This window comes from Cryptomeria japonica, chromosome 5, assembly GCF_030272615.1.
Source record: "Cryptomeria japonica chromosome 5, Sugi_1.0, whole genome shotgun sequence".
NCBI lineage: Eukaryota > Viridiplantae > Streptophyta > Pinopsida > Cupressales > Cupressaceae > Cryptomeria > Cryptomeria japonica.
Genome location: NC_081409.1, coordinates 565868901 through 565885436, shown reverse-complemented (window position 1 = coordinate 565885436; position 16536 = coordinate 565868901). Strand labels below are relative to the sequence as shown.

General features: G+C 39.2%; 1 protein-coding gene across 2 annotated transcripts in view; it reads left to right on the top strand.

Annotated features, from left to right (window-relative positions):
• LOC131074932 (replication factor C subunit 2) overlaps positions 1–16536 on the top strand; it is a 118194-nt gene that overhangs the window by 90179 nt on the left and 11479 nt on the right. For both annotated transcript variants that reach the window (XM_058011672.2, XM_058011671.2), the window contains exon 9: positions 19–78. In XM_058011672.2, coding sequence (XP_057867655.1) covers positions 19–78 — 60 coding nt within the window. The remainder of the gene's footprint in view (positions 1–18; positions 79–16536) is intronic.

Genomic DNA, 16536 nt, shown 5'->3' with positions numbered 1-16536 from the left:
GTGTATCATCTCTCACAGAGTGCTGCTCGATTGTATGGATCATCTATTTCCAGCAACAACATCATTAGTGTCTCAGGGGTAATGTACCTACCTTGTGCTTTTATAGTTTTTTTTTTCTACTGTCTACTGCTTGCTATGTTGGATATTTGTTTCTGATGTACATTGTACAATAAAGCCTTGATTCTGGAATGTGTATTGTTGATTTTCAGTAAGTAATGATGAAGGAAGAAAAATATATCTTGTTGCACATCAACTGTTTTGTAAATTTCTCATTGTTTTTTGAATTATTGGAGAAATATTTTTTTTTTAAACTAGGAATGAAATATACATCAGGTATGGGAACAAAAGATGCCAAAAAGGAGCTTGTTTGGATTTGGTAGAAAGAAAATGAAATGAAAATATAGAGAGGGCCAGGAAAAGAAAGTTCAAAGATGGAGGCAAGAGGAGAAAGTAAGTGAATAGAATAGACAAGGAAAGCCCTAGCCATTCCAAAAGAATGGCTGATAGAGACAAAAGAAGGTTATTCTGAATACAAAAAGAGAGAAATATCAAGGAACGGGAGATTCATAGGGAAACAAATGGAGATTAGGTGCTGGGGAGGGAGGATGGGGTCTAGGGTGTCAGGGTGGTAGCTAATCTGGCTCCAAAAACGCCACGATTTCCACATAACATGAGGGTATGTCGAAAATTACAGATCTCGGCCGTGCTGGGTAGAACTAGCTGCGTCTTTCATTTTTTGGCTGTGTATAACATGAAGGTTAGTCAGCCATTTTGGAGCTAGATTAGCTGCATGCGGATGTCAGAGGGGAATGAAAGGGGGTGGAGAAAAGCAAAGAAAAGGAGTAGAAACTATCACATCAGGGCAAGAATTCCAAAAGATTTAAAACTTCCAAAAAAACCCCAGTATTGGTGATCGATAATGAAGTGGTAGAACCATAGGTAATATATCTATCTATCCATGCACTCATTGAGTCAAGGTAATATATCTACCTCTCCTAACATCCATTGCAAATGGATTTTTGGTGTTGGCGAAAAAACTAATATTGTGTGCTTGCTTTCGTGCCTTGGTTTGCTAACATGGGGAAGAGCCTCGATGTTGATATGAAGTAGGTCCACTCCACCTAGAGCAGGAGTAGAATGCTATAGTAGCAATATGCACAAAGGAACACAATCTCATTGATATGTCCTTGGGTGTGAATTAGGCATATTAAATGGTTGCTAATAGTCTCTAAGGCTTGAAGTGGGTTGAAAGAAGGAAGTAATCAATTACTTGACTATATGAGTTTCTTTTAAGGGCAAACTTCTGAATAAAAAGAACTAAGCACCTATAATTCACATGCTAGAAAAAAAGTGGATAGACAATCATGTGATTGTCTATGTATAAGGTTGCATTTCCCTTGGATCTCATATTAAAGAGGACAATATGAAAATAAAACACTTTTAGTCTTTACCTCTTGAAGTGGGCAAAAACAACTTTTGCTGCCTCAAAGAAAATGGTGGTCTATGTCAACTTGCAACTAGTGAGCATACTCTTACCTAGCCAAGGGAAGTTGTCAAGCTATGCGACTGATAATGTTAGAGATACTTAGGCTGAATGATGATGCGTCTTACAATTATTAAGAGATGCAACAAAGAGAAAATGAATTGGAACTGGGTGACTTTGGAGGAGGTGTCAAAATGACTTGAATATAATGTCAATAAATATCCTTTCTTACAACCCTTATTGATGATCTTCTTGAGGCAAGGAGGTGAGGAGTGACAGCTAAGGGAGATCTAAATGGAGGAAGATGATTGATAGAATAAATTGATGTACATCGGTCTCATAATATGATAATATTAGCAATGCCAATGCCTAGTTTTGCCCAAAGAAGCAATTGTATTAGAAGAATGAAGGGCCAAATATGAGTACCTTTATCAACATGATGCTGAAACACCCTTGATTGGACCCAATATATCTAGAAATTAAGTTTGGAATCAGTCTGAAGGAGAAGGGTTGAGTAGTAAACTCAACTGTAACAATGCATTGAAGACTTGCAACTTGATCTTCAAAACTTGAACACTACTAGGAAAACTATATTTTTATATAGGCTTTTGTTAGTGCATTGCCTATGCTTTACATGCAAATCTTCTAGATTTCGTGATGCAAGTGGTATTCCCAAATGCATCACAATCTACATGGCAAAGGCTAATCTCATGGATTGTGGTAACAACTTGTTGATGTGTATTTTGTACACGACCAAACACAGAATAAAATACCTAAAAGGTACCTTATCCTATCTTGAACAAAGTTCCCGACTGTTGAAGATCTCGCCGAAGGATCAGTCGAGGCAACTCCAAGGTTCTGCTTTGTAGGATCTCTACTCGTGGATAAGCTCTCTGCGGTATGATGTGATTTTGCTGGAATCACAAGGGGACTTACACTCAAATGACCTAAACGTCTGATTTGCTGGAATCACAAGTCCTATTAACTAACTGGAAGACAAACAAATGACAAAAGATGCAGGGTTCAGGATGTCTACTCTACTACTTTGAATGCGAAAAAATGGATGAATGACTAGGTGGAGTCCTACTGGGCTGGGTCTCACCATCAGGTTGAACAATTCAACACCAACTCAGTGTGATCTTCTAAGGGATGCTTCCAATATGTTCAAATCGTACACCATCTGACAATGATCACCATTCAAGATAATGTATGAACAATAGACATGTAACGACTTAAGATTAAGCTCATTTTATGCCAGTTGACCACGTAGGGCGCACTTACCATTAGTAAGAGGCTAGTGGTATGGACTAGACAGATTCCACACAGGTGCATTCAACAATTTTCTTCACTCAATTTAATCATCTATCATCAAAAATAAAGATTCAACAAGAGACCATGCACATTGCAAAGAAACAACATATTCCACCATATCTTCAATGAAAAGAAGTCTTTACAATTAAGGCAACAATGTCTTGCCTTCTCTTCTTAATCTACTCTAATTGCTATTCTACTATTCTGGCCTCTATTACTAACTATTAACTATTAGCTATTATTGACTAACTATTATTAGCCTTTACAAATGAGGAGCCAGGGCTTATATAGTGCCCACAATACAATTCAATGGCTTAGATCAATTTGAGATCAATGGCCAAGATTTTACAATGAAACCCTAATTAGGGTTTGTTACAACAAACTTAATTCTGACCAATGAAATAATTGCATTATTTAGACACATGTCTTCTCTGGAATATTCGACCAATGGATAGCCGGGGTAGGTACATCGAAGTTAGTGCCATCTTTTGATGAGTCAGGTACATTGTATCTAGACATGCTGAAGTGGACCAACCCGACTGGAGGAGTGATGACTGGGATGCCACCTTGTCTGACACTTAGTTGATGCTCAATTTGGTGATGCTGAGAAGCTAACTTTAATTAACTCTTCTAAAACTATCTGCTTCTCCAACGGACCCTTGGTTTGATCCTCTTTTGTCTTTGATGTGCAGGATGGATGGTGTACCTTCCCTTAAAATGCTAGGCTGGAAAAGGTCGTCCCTGTCGATACTAGGCTGGAGGAGGTCGTCCTTGATGATGTCTGCTCTTCTTTCATCTGCAAAACAAATCAAGAGATGATTAAGGACACATAATAAATTCATTTCAACATAGCATTTCTTACCTTAAATCATCAACAAGAAGATATCAAAATGAAGTTTGCTTAAAATCCTTTCCAAGGACAGGCTCCATAAGAATTTCGCCCTGGACCCTTTGGAAGGGTCAGGGGCGAATTTTGCATTCCTGGCTCAAATTCTTTTCACCTTGTGATCATACTTGCTTAGATACATGCCCAAGGACGTCCTCATTCTCAACCAACACCAAGCTTGATGTAAATTTGGGGCAAAAATGGAGGTTTTAAGAATTTCGCTCTGGACCCTTTGGAAGGGTCAGAAGCGAAATTCCAATTTTAGCTCAATATTTGCATCTTTGGTGGATAAACATCTTTCCAAGGCATTCCAAATAGCTTCTCTCACCCTAGTCTAGGCCTGACTTAGCACAAAATTTGGAGAAAAGGATGGTTTTAGTGTTTTTTGCTCTGGACCCTTTGGAAGGGTCAGGAGCGATTTTCAAGTTTTGAGCATGTTCCTCCATCCTTTCAACTTCAATTCTCCTCCAAGACTAAGGACACATTGCCTCACTCCTATCTAGGCCATAAAAATCAAAATTTCAACTTGTCTTGCAAAGAAAGTAGGTGATCCTAGGATTTTCGCTCTGGACCCTTTGGAAGGGTCAGGAGCGAAATCCTTGGTTTGGGCTAATTTCCATCATTTTCAACACCAACTAACTTCAAAAGGCAAGAACATGTCTCCTCGCACCCATCCAAGCCATGAAAACCTAACGTTTGACTAGACTTGCAAGGAAAATAGGTGGTTTTAAGATTTTCGTTGTGGACCCTTTGGAAGGGTCAAGAGCGAAAATCACTTTTTGGCTCAATTCCTTCAAGTTTGATAATCATTGTTAAGTCAAAGTCATTCCCGAGGACCTCTCCCATCAAAACTCGCCCTAGTCAGCACTTGGCTTGGCACAAATTTGGGAAAAAAGGTGATTTAGAGAAAATTCGCTCTGGACCCTTTGGAAGGGTCAGGAGCGAATTTCTTAATTTAGGCTTATTCCTCCATCATTTCAAGTTGCACTTACCTCAAAAGGCTAGAAAACACTTCTCCTCTCACGTCCAACCCAAGTTTAACTTGATTTTGCAAGGCAAAATAGGTGATTGAAGGATTTTCGTCTTGGACCCTTTGGCAGGGTCAGGAGCGAATTTCCTCCTGTGGCCTAAAATCATCATTCCTGGAGACAACAATCAACTCAAGGGCAATCTTAAGGGCATCTTTCACCTTGGTCTAGGCATAGCTTAGCATAAATTTGAAAGGAATAGGTAGATTTTAGGTTTTTCGCTCTGGACCCTTTGGAAGGGTCAGGAGCGAAAATCTTGTTTTAGGGCTATTTTGCCATCCTTTCAACTTCAAATTACCTCCAAGACTTAGAACATCTTGCCTCACTCCTCTCCAGGGTATAAAAACCAAAATCTTGACTTGATTTGCAAGGAAAAAAGGGTGATCTTAAGAATTTCGCTCTGGACCCTTTGGAAGGGTCAGGAGCAAAAATCTCATTTGGCTTCAAAATTTGCATTCTTGGTGACCAAAATCCACTCCAAAGCAATCCAAATGACCTCTCTCATGCTTGTCCAAGCTTGGCTTTGTTCAAAATTTGGAAGAAAAGATGATTTTAAGGATTTTCACTTTGGACCCTTTGGAAGGGTCAGGAGCAAAAATCTCTTTTAGGCTCAATTCCTTCATCTTTCATGGTCTCTAGCAACTTAAAGTCACTCTTAAGGGCAACTTCCTCTTGATTTTGCCTTATCCCACACTTGACCTAGCAAAAACTTGATAGCAAAAAGAAGTTTTGAGAAAATTCGCTCTGGACCCTTTGGAAGGGTCAGGAGCGAAATTTTCATTCTTGACTAAAAATCATTATTTTTTCAACTTGAAACTTCTTTGCAAGGTAGGATTTCATCTTTTATTGCCCTAGGAACAAGGTTTCATGTCCAAGAAAGGTCAAAAAAGTAGGCTAATAAGGAATTTCGCTCTGGACCCTTTGGAAGGGTCAGGAGCGAAATTCTCTTTCCTGGCTAGAATCCTTCATTTTCATAACTTCCAAACATTCTCAAAGGCAAAATCATGCTCATTCTTCTTCTCATCGTGTCTTGGTCATCAAGATTTGGCTAAATAAGGAAAGAAATGCCTCTTAGAGAGATTTTCGCTCTGGACCCTTTGGAAGGGTCAAGAGCGAAAATCTTAACTTGGGCTAGATTCTTCATTTCTCCCTTTCAAAACGACCTCAAGAGGCAAAGACAAATTATTTCTCTTCCATCCACGTCATAACAAATCAAAACTTGATCTTCTTCATTGCAAAAATAAGAGCTTTTAGGAATTTCGCTTTGGACCCTTTGGAAGGGTCAAGAGCGAAATTCCAATTTTGGTCCAAAATCCTTCATTTCTCAACGCTTTCAAACACTTCAAAGGCAACAAGAATGTCCATCCTTCCTTCCAAGATACCCTGCAAATCAAAAATTAGTCAAACTTAGGAGGAAATGAGCTTTAAGAAGATTTTCGCTCTGGACCCTTTGGAAGGGTCAGGAGCGAAAATCTCATTTTAGGCTAGATTACTCATTTTTCAAACTTCGAACCACTTCAAGAAGCAAACTTAGATCATTTTCCACCTGAGGAAGAAGGTTTCAAGGTCAAACAAGGTAGCAAATGGAGTTTATGATGAATTTCGCTCTGGACCCTTTGGAAGGGTCAAGAGCAAAATTCTCCTTTAGGCCAAAATCTTGTTCTTCAAAATCAATCAAACTCCCTCTCAAGGCAAAAACATACCCATTCATCTCCCATCAAGCCAACGCCTAGCCAAAATAAGGAGGAAAACAAGAGTTATAAAGATTTTCGCTCTGGACCCTTTGGAAGGGTCAGGAGTGAAATTCCTAATCTTGGCCAAGATCCTGACTTCATTTTCACATTTCTTCATTCAAACAAGCGTTTTTACCTTCATTCAAGCCTAGGAATGCATTAGTTCTAGGTTTTGGTCAAAGTAGAATGTCTTATGGAGAATTTCTCTCTGGACCCTTTGGAAGGGTCAGGAGCAAAATTCGCTTTGGACCCTTTGGAAAGGTCAGGAGCGAAATATGACATTTTGGACTCTTCGTTAGGATCATTGTATGGAATATAACATTTAAGTATGAAATAGGAAATGTCACTTATACTTTAAGTTATATTCCATATATACTTTCAGGATGTTTGAGAGTGGTTTCAGACCTCCAGGAGTTATATTGCAAAATCTATTTTTTGGAGGATTTTTTCAGTTTTCTAGACTTAGTCAAATTTCAGGATCAGGACATTCCAGACTTAGCCAAATTCCAGGATTAGGGCATTCCAGACTTAGCCAAATTTCAGGGCATTTGAAGATCAGGATGACATTCCAGATTTCATCACTCACAAACTCGACCTAACTCAGACCTTCAAGAATGATACCCACTCACAAAGCAAGACACAATTAGCAACAAGAGCAAAACCAAGCCCTAAAGAAGACTCTCAAAGAAACCCTAATTCTGGGGCCCCAAAGACTCACCCCTTTCAAGCCAAGCCTACCATCCTATTGATCCCCTGGCGACACTTAAAATGCAAAGGCTAACAGACAAACCCTAAACACCTAGAAAGCGAACCCCAGAAAGCAAAAAAAGTAGGGGTCCCCATTTGCAATGGGGCGATGTGTGAATACGTCACAACACAACCAAGTAACACTAAATTAAGTGCTTGGGTTCACAATACCACCAATATCAACGCTTGAGATATTTAGAGGGTACTTAATATTGCAATAGATATTACACAAGTTATTCAAGCTACAGGAGAATTTGAGAGGCTTGAATATAGCATGGTATCTCAGTTCTAATGCTGGTTGGGGATTTTGGTATCGAGAGTGCAACAAATTTCATGCAGTAAACTAAAAAATTGATTGCTCAAAATAATTGGATAAACTATTCAATGATATACACACACATATATAGAGAGATTACAAGACGATGTTCTAAATTAAGAACATGTCGTTTAAGTGAACACTAAAAAGCTAAAAAACTTAAAAAGCTAAATAATAAAAAGCTAACTATGCTTCTTTAATAAAGAAGCAATAGTTACACTTAAAAGACTAAAAAACTAAATAAGTCGACTAAAAAGCTAAATAGCTAAATTAAGTTGACAACTAAGATGACCGCTAAGAATAGAAGATGACCATTATAGAATAGATATTAATATTATTTTAACACTTGTCATCTCCCCTCTATAGTGCCGCTGTAGCTTAGTAAACAACTCGCCAAGTGTAAGTTTTCCTCCAACACTTAGTCGATTTTAGTGAATAAAGAGGAGGTTGTTTTCAATAAGGTGGCGGGGTCCATGTTCACTTAAGTCACTCCTGATTTTCAGTCATGAGGATGGGGCCATTGCAATTCATTATCCAAACATTTTCTTTAGATTCCTTATGCTTTATGGAGGGGGCGCTAAATACATAATTGATGAATACTTTTAAGGAAAAGTATTATCACTAGAATTAATTAAGAAAGCCGCTTGATTTATAGGAATTAAGGTGGGCGTGGATTTTAGGTCTGATTGTCTTCTTAAGGCTGGAGAAGAGTTAAGGTGGATCATATTATTGATGATTCTGATTATTATTATTTCTCTTAGCCTGCCCTGGGGCGAAAACCCCATGATAACTAGCTTGGACAGCCACCCAAGGTCTGCATGTTAGTGTAATTGCGTGGGATCAGCATCCAGCATCTGTTGAGGATCACAATAGTTTAATCAGCGATGAAGTTCAGGGTTTAGGAAGTCTGCAACTCATTTCAAACTTCTAGAAAGTCACTGAGTTCTCAAAGTTTCATGAAGATTTCAGGGATACAAACAACTATCCGCGGACACTAAGATTTGTGAGTGCTTTTGAGAATATGTAATAAGGTGGAACATGTCTTCAGACATCAAATTTCTTTATGGTTCTGTTTCTTTCATTTCCAGTTTATTTCCAGAAATCTAAAAATCAATAAAAATGAATTTGCTGCATCTAGCGTAGAGTTTTTGTTTGTTTTTGCTTGTCAAAGGATATTTTAGTGGTATCAGAGCCACAAACCTTGCCTGCCTGTGGGGTTTCGATTTGCTTTTTTGTTGCATGTCCTTGTTTTAGGGTTCTATGCACTACAGAGGAGTCGAAACTCGTAGATACAATACAAGGAGTAGGTCTGGGCAGCGAGAAGAAGCGGAAATTAACCCATTTGAATCAGAAATGGGTGACAGAAGGGAAGCAAGCCCGCCTAGAGATTTAAATAATCAGCTGGACAATTTTTTGACAATGTTTGCTCACCAACAGCAACAGACAATGCAACAGTTTCAAGACAGAATGATTGCAGCCATGGGACAACTGAGAACTGGTCGTTCTCGATTAAGGAGGTCTAGTAGTCATCATAGCCATGATAGTAGACATCACAGCTGTGAAAGTGGTCCTCATAACCGTGAAGGTAGTTGACATAGTCGTGGCGAGACATGGCCTAGAAACCAAGACGGAACGACTTCCAATGTTGTAAGGACAGCAGACACAAGGTCTGATCGACCATTGCATCCCAATTTCTTACCTCGACAAAACGGAATGGAGCCCATCCTGGAAGAAGAAGTAGACACTCAAATCACATATGATATCTTGATGGCACAAAATGAATATATGCAGCTTCCAGCTGATGTAAGACAGCTAATGAACTTAAATCAGTTCATGAACCAGCGTAGGGAAAAGGCTAGGAATCGTTTGGAAAGACTAGACAGGAGGCCTAGAGGACCAGTGAGGCAAACCTTCCAGACGTTGGAATACAAAGATGCCTTGAATAAGATAAATATACCAACTTTTGATGGAATTGGAGAATTATCAGCAAGATCATGGGTTCACAAGTTGGATACCTTCTTGACACTCAAACCTATGGAAGAGGAAAAAGCAATCCAGGTTGCTACCATGCACTTGGAAGGGGTAGCATATGACTGGTGGCATCACAGACTCATTTCCTAGGTCCATGCCATGATTCAATCATATGAAGAATTTGTTAATAGGCTGATCACCCGTTTTGACAGGAAGGATATAGAGGTATATTACAGGGAGTTAGCCCAGTTGAAGCAAACCGAACAACTTGAAACATATATCAATGAATTCCAGAAGATTGCAGTAATGGTTTCAGATATGCCTCAGAAGAGGGGGTCACAATGCTCTTTGTGGAAGGTCTCAGTGACAAACTAAAAGGTCTAGTGAAAGCTCATAGACCTAGTTCGCTTGATGATGCTATTGGTTTAGCAATGGATTTGAAGGTTACAACTCCATATCAGCCTCCAAAGAAAGAGTTCAGCTCTTGGAAAAATGATAAAACAGGGCCCAAGTCAGCAGAAAAACACAAGTTTTAATCAGCCCAGAAGCATACCTTCAAAGGTTGACCAAGAGTCACAAAATGAACTACGGAGGAAGAAACTATGTTTCTCTTGTAAAGAGCCTTGGGAACCAGGACACCGCTGCCTTGGAAAAGGTAAACTTCATTTGATTGAAGTACATTCAGAGCAGGAAAGTCAAGATGAAGTAGAGGACAGTTATGAGGCAGATAACACACAAGGAGATCAGCCGGAATAGATTGAGTTGGAAGACATTACTGTTAGAGAAAACCCACATAGCTACTTTTTCAGGCATTTCGAGAGGTAGACCTTTCCGACTGAAAGGAGTCCTTAAGGGGCAACGAATGGTATGTTTAGTGGACAGCGGTGCCACTCATAACTTTATTGATGAGGGATTAGTCAGTAGACAAGGACTACAAGCAAAAGAATTTTCGGGATTTAATGTGATTGTGTCATATGGTTTTCCCTTGAGTTGTACTCGTGTCATACCATAGCTGAAAATTTAGATGGGAGACTATACCTTAACATGAGACTTCTATGTTCTTGGTCTTAGTAATGTGGATGCTATTTTTGGATCTATAGTGGCTTGAATCATTAGAGAGGTATGTTCAAGACTTCAAAAAATGCAGTTAGAGTTTATGGTTGAAGGTAAGAAAACCATGCTGAAGGCTATAGCAAATGGAGGACCAAGAGTGGTCTCAGCAAAACGAATGGAAGCCCTCTTCCGCCATGATGACATTGAGTGGGCAGCCCACTGCTTTGTTTCTAACAATGCTGCCACAAATAAGGAACCTTCTTACCATGTTGATATACAATTTATGTTAGATAAACATGGTGTGGTGTTTGGAGATATTCCTCCAGGACGTCCTCCTGATAGGGGATTTGAGCATGTGATTGAGCTGGAAGAAGGTTCAAAACCAGTTATAACCACTCCTTACAGGCATCCTCGTCACTTCAAAGAAGAGATCAAAAACACAATTAAGGAGTTGCTAAAGATGGGACACATACGCCCAAGTTCTAGCCCTTTTGCATCTTCAATAGTGCTGGTCAAGAAAAAAGATGGCACATTACGTATGTGTATTGATTATAGGGCACTGAACAAAAGAACTATTAAGAATATATATCCTATACCCAGGAAAGATGAACTTTTGGATGAGCTGCATGGTTCAGTTTTCTTTTCCAAAATTGACCTACGGTTAGGTTATCATCAGATAAGTGTGAGGGAAGAAGACATTCAGAAAACAACATTCCGCTGTCATTTTGGGCACTTCGAATTCCTTGTAATGCCCTTTGGTCTCACAAATGCACCAACAACTTTTCAATCTTGTATGAATCATGTTTTCCATGAGCAGTTGAGGAAGTTCGTATTAGTATTTTTTGATGATATACTAATATATAGTAAAACTTGGGAAGAACATTTGCAGCGTTTAGATACTGTTCTAAGTATCATGGAACAACAATCATTGTTCGCTAAAGCTTCCAAGTGTGAGTTTGGAATGTCAGAGATTCTTTATTTAGGACATGTGATTGGTGTTGAAGGGGTAAAAGTTCATCAGGAGAAGATACAAGTAATCTTGGATTGGCCACCTCTTAAGAACATTTATGATTTTAGAGGCTTCTTGGGCTTATGTTGCTACAACAGAAGATTTGTACGAGGCTTTTCCCAGTTAGCTTCTCCCTTGACTGATCTTACAAAGAAAGGGGATTTTCAGTGATCTACAAAGGCTCAGGTTATCTTTGAGAAGCTCAAGGACATCATGAGCACATGTCCTGTACTAGCACTCCCTGACTTCACGAAGCCTTTCATTGTGGAATGTGATGCTTCAAGACAGGGAATTGGAGTGGTGCTGATGCAGGAAAGACATCCTATTGTGTTTGAGAGCAGAAAGCTCAGAGATCTAGAGAAATTGTACTCCACCTATGACAAAGATGTTGGCTATCATGCATGCATTAGCCAAGTTTCGACAGTATTTGGTGGGTGCAAAATTCACTGTTAGGATTGATCATAATAGTTTGAAGTATTTTTTAGAGCAAAAGGATCTCAATGAACATCAATAGAAGTGGGTAAGTAAGATTCAAGCATATGATTTTGAGGTGGAATATATCAAAGGAAAGAAAAATGTGGTTGTTGATGCACTTTCTAGAAGACTCACTCTATGTTCACTTTCAGAAATTTCTGCTGATTGGAAATCGCAGCTGCTGTCCAAATACACTAAAGACTCCTTTGCTTGGGATATAGTGGATGGAAAGGTACATGATGATAGGTATGTTGTAGTGGGGGAAGTAATATATTACAAAAACAGGATCTACCTTGTACCTGGGTCTAGACTAAAGCAGAGTGTTATGAAAGCGTTACATGACTCACCTTTGGCTGGACATTAGGGGTTTTTCAAAACTTATAGGCAAGTAAGAGAGAGATTCTCTTGGAAGGGACTTAAAGATGATGTGCTACAGCATGTCCGTGAATGTTTGGCATGCTAGCAGAATAAGGCAGAGCACACTTTTCCAGCAGATCTTTTACAACCATTACCCATTCCAGAACAAAATTGGGAGGGGATATCTATGGATTTCATCACAGGACTTCCACGAGTACAAGGAAAGGATTGCATTTATGTAGTGGTGGATCGACTGACAAAATATTCCCATTTCTTCGCCATTGCTACAGATTACTCAGCTTCTTAGGTTGCTGATTTATTTTTTCGAGAAGTGTTCAGAATGCACGGTCTCCCTAAAACCATTGTTAGCGATAGGGATAGCAGATTTATCATCATATTTTGGCATAAGTTATTTTGCTTGGCAGGGACAAAACTGACACCTAGTACCAGTTATCACCCTCAAACGGATGGGCAGACCGAAATTGTAAACAAATGGGCTGAATGCTATCTTAGAAACTACATTTCAGGACAGCAATGTGCTTGGGTCAAATGGTTGCATTTAGGTGAGTATTGTTACAATACTACCTACCACATGACTATTGGGATGTCTCCGTTTAAAGCGTTGTATGGGTATGAAGCTTTGTCATTCATAGATTTAGTTTTTGATGATAGCAAAGTACCCTGAGCAAAAGAAACCATACAAGGTTACCAAGACATTATCAAAGCATTGAAGGACAATATCTCACAGGTTCAAGATCAACAAAAAATGTATGCAGATAGACATAGAGTTGAGAGGACATTTCAGGTAGGAGACTTGGTTTTCCAACGCTTGCAGCCCTACAGGCAATCTTCTTTGAAAAGCAGTGGAGCAGAAAAGTTGAAACCACGGTTTTATGGGCCATACAAGGTACTGAGGAAAATTGGAGAAGTTGCATATGAACTTGAACTACCAACCGACAGTAGGATCCATAATATTTTCCATGTGTCTTGCTTAAAGAAAGCATTGGGGCAGCAGATAGTTACCTCTCTTGAATTGCCACCATTGGACGAAGAGGGGAAGTTGATTCTTGAACGTGAGGGTATTGCAGATTGGAGGGAAAAGAAGTTAAGGAATAAGACTGTTCGTGAATATCTAATTAAGTGGAAAGGGTTACCATTGGATGATGCTTCTTGGGAAGGTGAGGAGATACTACAACATCCAAACCTACGATTGCTTGTGGACCAACAATCTTGGGAAGGGAGGACTGTCATGTCCCCTCTCTAGCGCCGCTGTAGCTCAGTAAACAACTCGCTAAGTGTAAGTTTTCCTCCAACACTTAGTCGATTTTAGTGAATAAAGAGGAGGTTGTTTTCAATAAGGTGGCGGGGTCCATGTTCACTTAAGTCACTCCTGATTTTCAGTCATGAGGATAGGGCCATTGCAATTCATTATCCAAACATTTTCTTTAGATTCCTTATGCTTTGTGGAGGGGGCGCTAAATACATAATTGATGAATACTTTTAAGGAAAAGTATTATCACTGGAATTAATTAAGAAAGCCGCCTGATTTATAGGAATTAGGGTGGGCGTGGATTTTAGGTCTGATTGTCTTCTTAAGGCTGGAGAAGAGTTAAGGTGGATCATATTATTGATGATTCTGATTATTTTAATTTCTCTCAGCCTGCCCTGGGATGAAAACCCCATGATAACCAGCTTGGACGGCCACCCAAGGTCTGCATGTTAGTGTAACTGCGTGGGATCAATTTCCAGCATCTGTTGAGGATCACAATGGTTTAATCAGCCATGAAGTTCAAGGTTTAGGAAGTCTGCAACTCATTTCAGACTTCTAGAAGTCACTGAGTTCTCAAAGTTTTATGAAGATTTCAAGGATACAAACAGCTATCCGTGGACACTAAGATTTGTGAGTGCTTTTGAGAATATGTAATAAGGTGGAACATGTTTTCAAACAACAAATTTCTTTATGGTTCTGTTTCTTTCATTTCCAATTTATTTCCAGAAATCTGAAAATCAATTAAAATGAATTTGCTGCATCTAGCGTAGAGTCTTTGTTTGTCAAAGGATATTTCAACACCCTCCCTAATGGTCATCGTACTCAATACCCTACATAAGACACTGCAGGTGTTATGATCACAGATGCAAAGAACACTCTGCTGCTACGGAGACCCTCTCAGGATCTATAGAATGTAAATGACCAAGAGTACCAAAAGCCGTCCAAACTAATGTAGCCCTCACACGCGAATTAGAGATTTGGCACACGCGAATTACAGAAGCCTGAAACCATGATTTTGAGGAAAAAATCAGCAAACCCTTTTACAAAAGAGTATTGAGCACCATTTGTTCCAACACCTCCAAAACCGACTGCAAGATACCATGGTTGTAGATGTTCACGTTGGGAGGTGCGACTCAAACTGACTTCAACAAAGCACGATTTTTGAGGGAAAAAATCGATCAAAACCAGAGAACTATGCGAATCACAAATTGTTGATTTTATACTTCCAGATTAATGTAAAACTTAGAAATCAGAATTTAGCTTCTAATTAAATTGTTTGTTGTAAAATTTAGAGATTTCTAGATCTAGGCATAGCATAGAAATGAACAAATAAGAACAAAACACAATTACCCTGGGAAAACCTCCTAGGAGGAAAAACCCAGCCAGAAAAGATCCTCAGATCTGATTATGGATTATATTCATATAATGATTACAACACTTATCTCAAGTACTTGAAGATGATTGCACTTAGGGCTGATAAGGTCTTCCACAAGACTGCACTTTCATAAGCATCAAGTCTTCAAGTCTGCCCCCTTTAACACTTCCAACAACAATCAGGTCCAAACCCTAGGTCTGCATTATATTGCATCTGAAGTCTGCACTTTGCTGGACTGCAACCTTAGCACCTCAGTTCGCACTCCTTATGATGGTATTTGCACTTGAATTTCACACCTTTAATGACTGATATAATTTGCTGATATATTGCTTCTTCAAATTCGCATTAGGCAGATGTATATATTTCGCATGGGAGAATATAGAATATATTTGAATGAGGTGAATGTATCTTTACTTATATGTGATGTAAGATCCATTTATGTCGGCCTATGATAAATTAATGACCTTTAATTTATTGTATCTCTTTAACTGAAATGCATTATTAGATAGGGTTGGCCCTATTAATGTTAGCACGTTATCTTGCATGAGGCGAGGAGTTTTATCATGTAGCATGGGGTTTTATGAAGTGCCGTGAGGTATAGGGCCCAACCCTACACGTTGGAGAAAGGGGCTGGCCCCCTTGGGCGGATTCCAATGTTGGCCAAGGCAATTGGAATCCGCCATTCCCTAATTACAATCAACACAAATCCCTCGCGAACTTCGTGTATTACAAATGATTTTTGAGGAAAAAAATCATAAAAACCAGCAAACAATTTTTGAAGAAAAAATCGTGTAAACCTAGAAATCTCACGCAAGCTTTGCGGATTATAGATGATAATTTTTAAGGAAAAAATTCTAAACCCTAAAATAATTTTTTAAGGGAAAATTATTAAAAACTCGGAATAATTTTTTTTTAAGGGACAAAATTAATAAAACCCTGAATAAATCGTGGTTGACCATGACTTCGCCAAAAATAAAAGGAGAGGATACCATGCGTGGAAATGGGAAGCTACCAAACCTGAACACCACCACGCAAGTGCAAAAAAACCCCCAAAAAAACCGTTAAATGCAGGTGGAAAAGAGAACTGAAAGCCATCGCACAAAAACGCAAAGATTCTCACAAAGTCCACAAAAGCCCTCCAGCAAATCTGAACAAACCCAAAAAAATTCAAGCAGATTCCCGTCACAGAAAATTTGTTGGAAAAATCCTTCAAAATAAATCGCGGATGCAGATTGTAGAAACCCTAATCGCGGAAATTGCACCAAAAAAAACTTTCACAAAATCTTGTCGCTGCCACAGGAGTCACGACTGCCATGAAAAAAAATTCCCGTCGCTGAAAAATTGTCCAGAACAAGAAAATGCAGGAGAAGATGCCAAAATCGTGGGGGGGAGTAAACCCAGATAAAAATGTGGCATCTGCAGACGAAAGCCACCTAAATCGCGGCTCAAAAAGGTCGCGCAAGGGAAAATTGATGCCGAAAATATCACGTCACATGGGACACAGACGCAGAACCCAAAACATC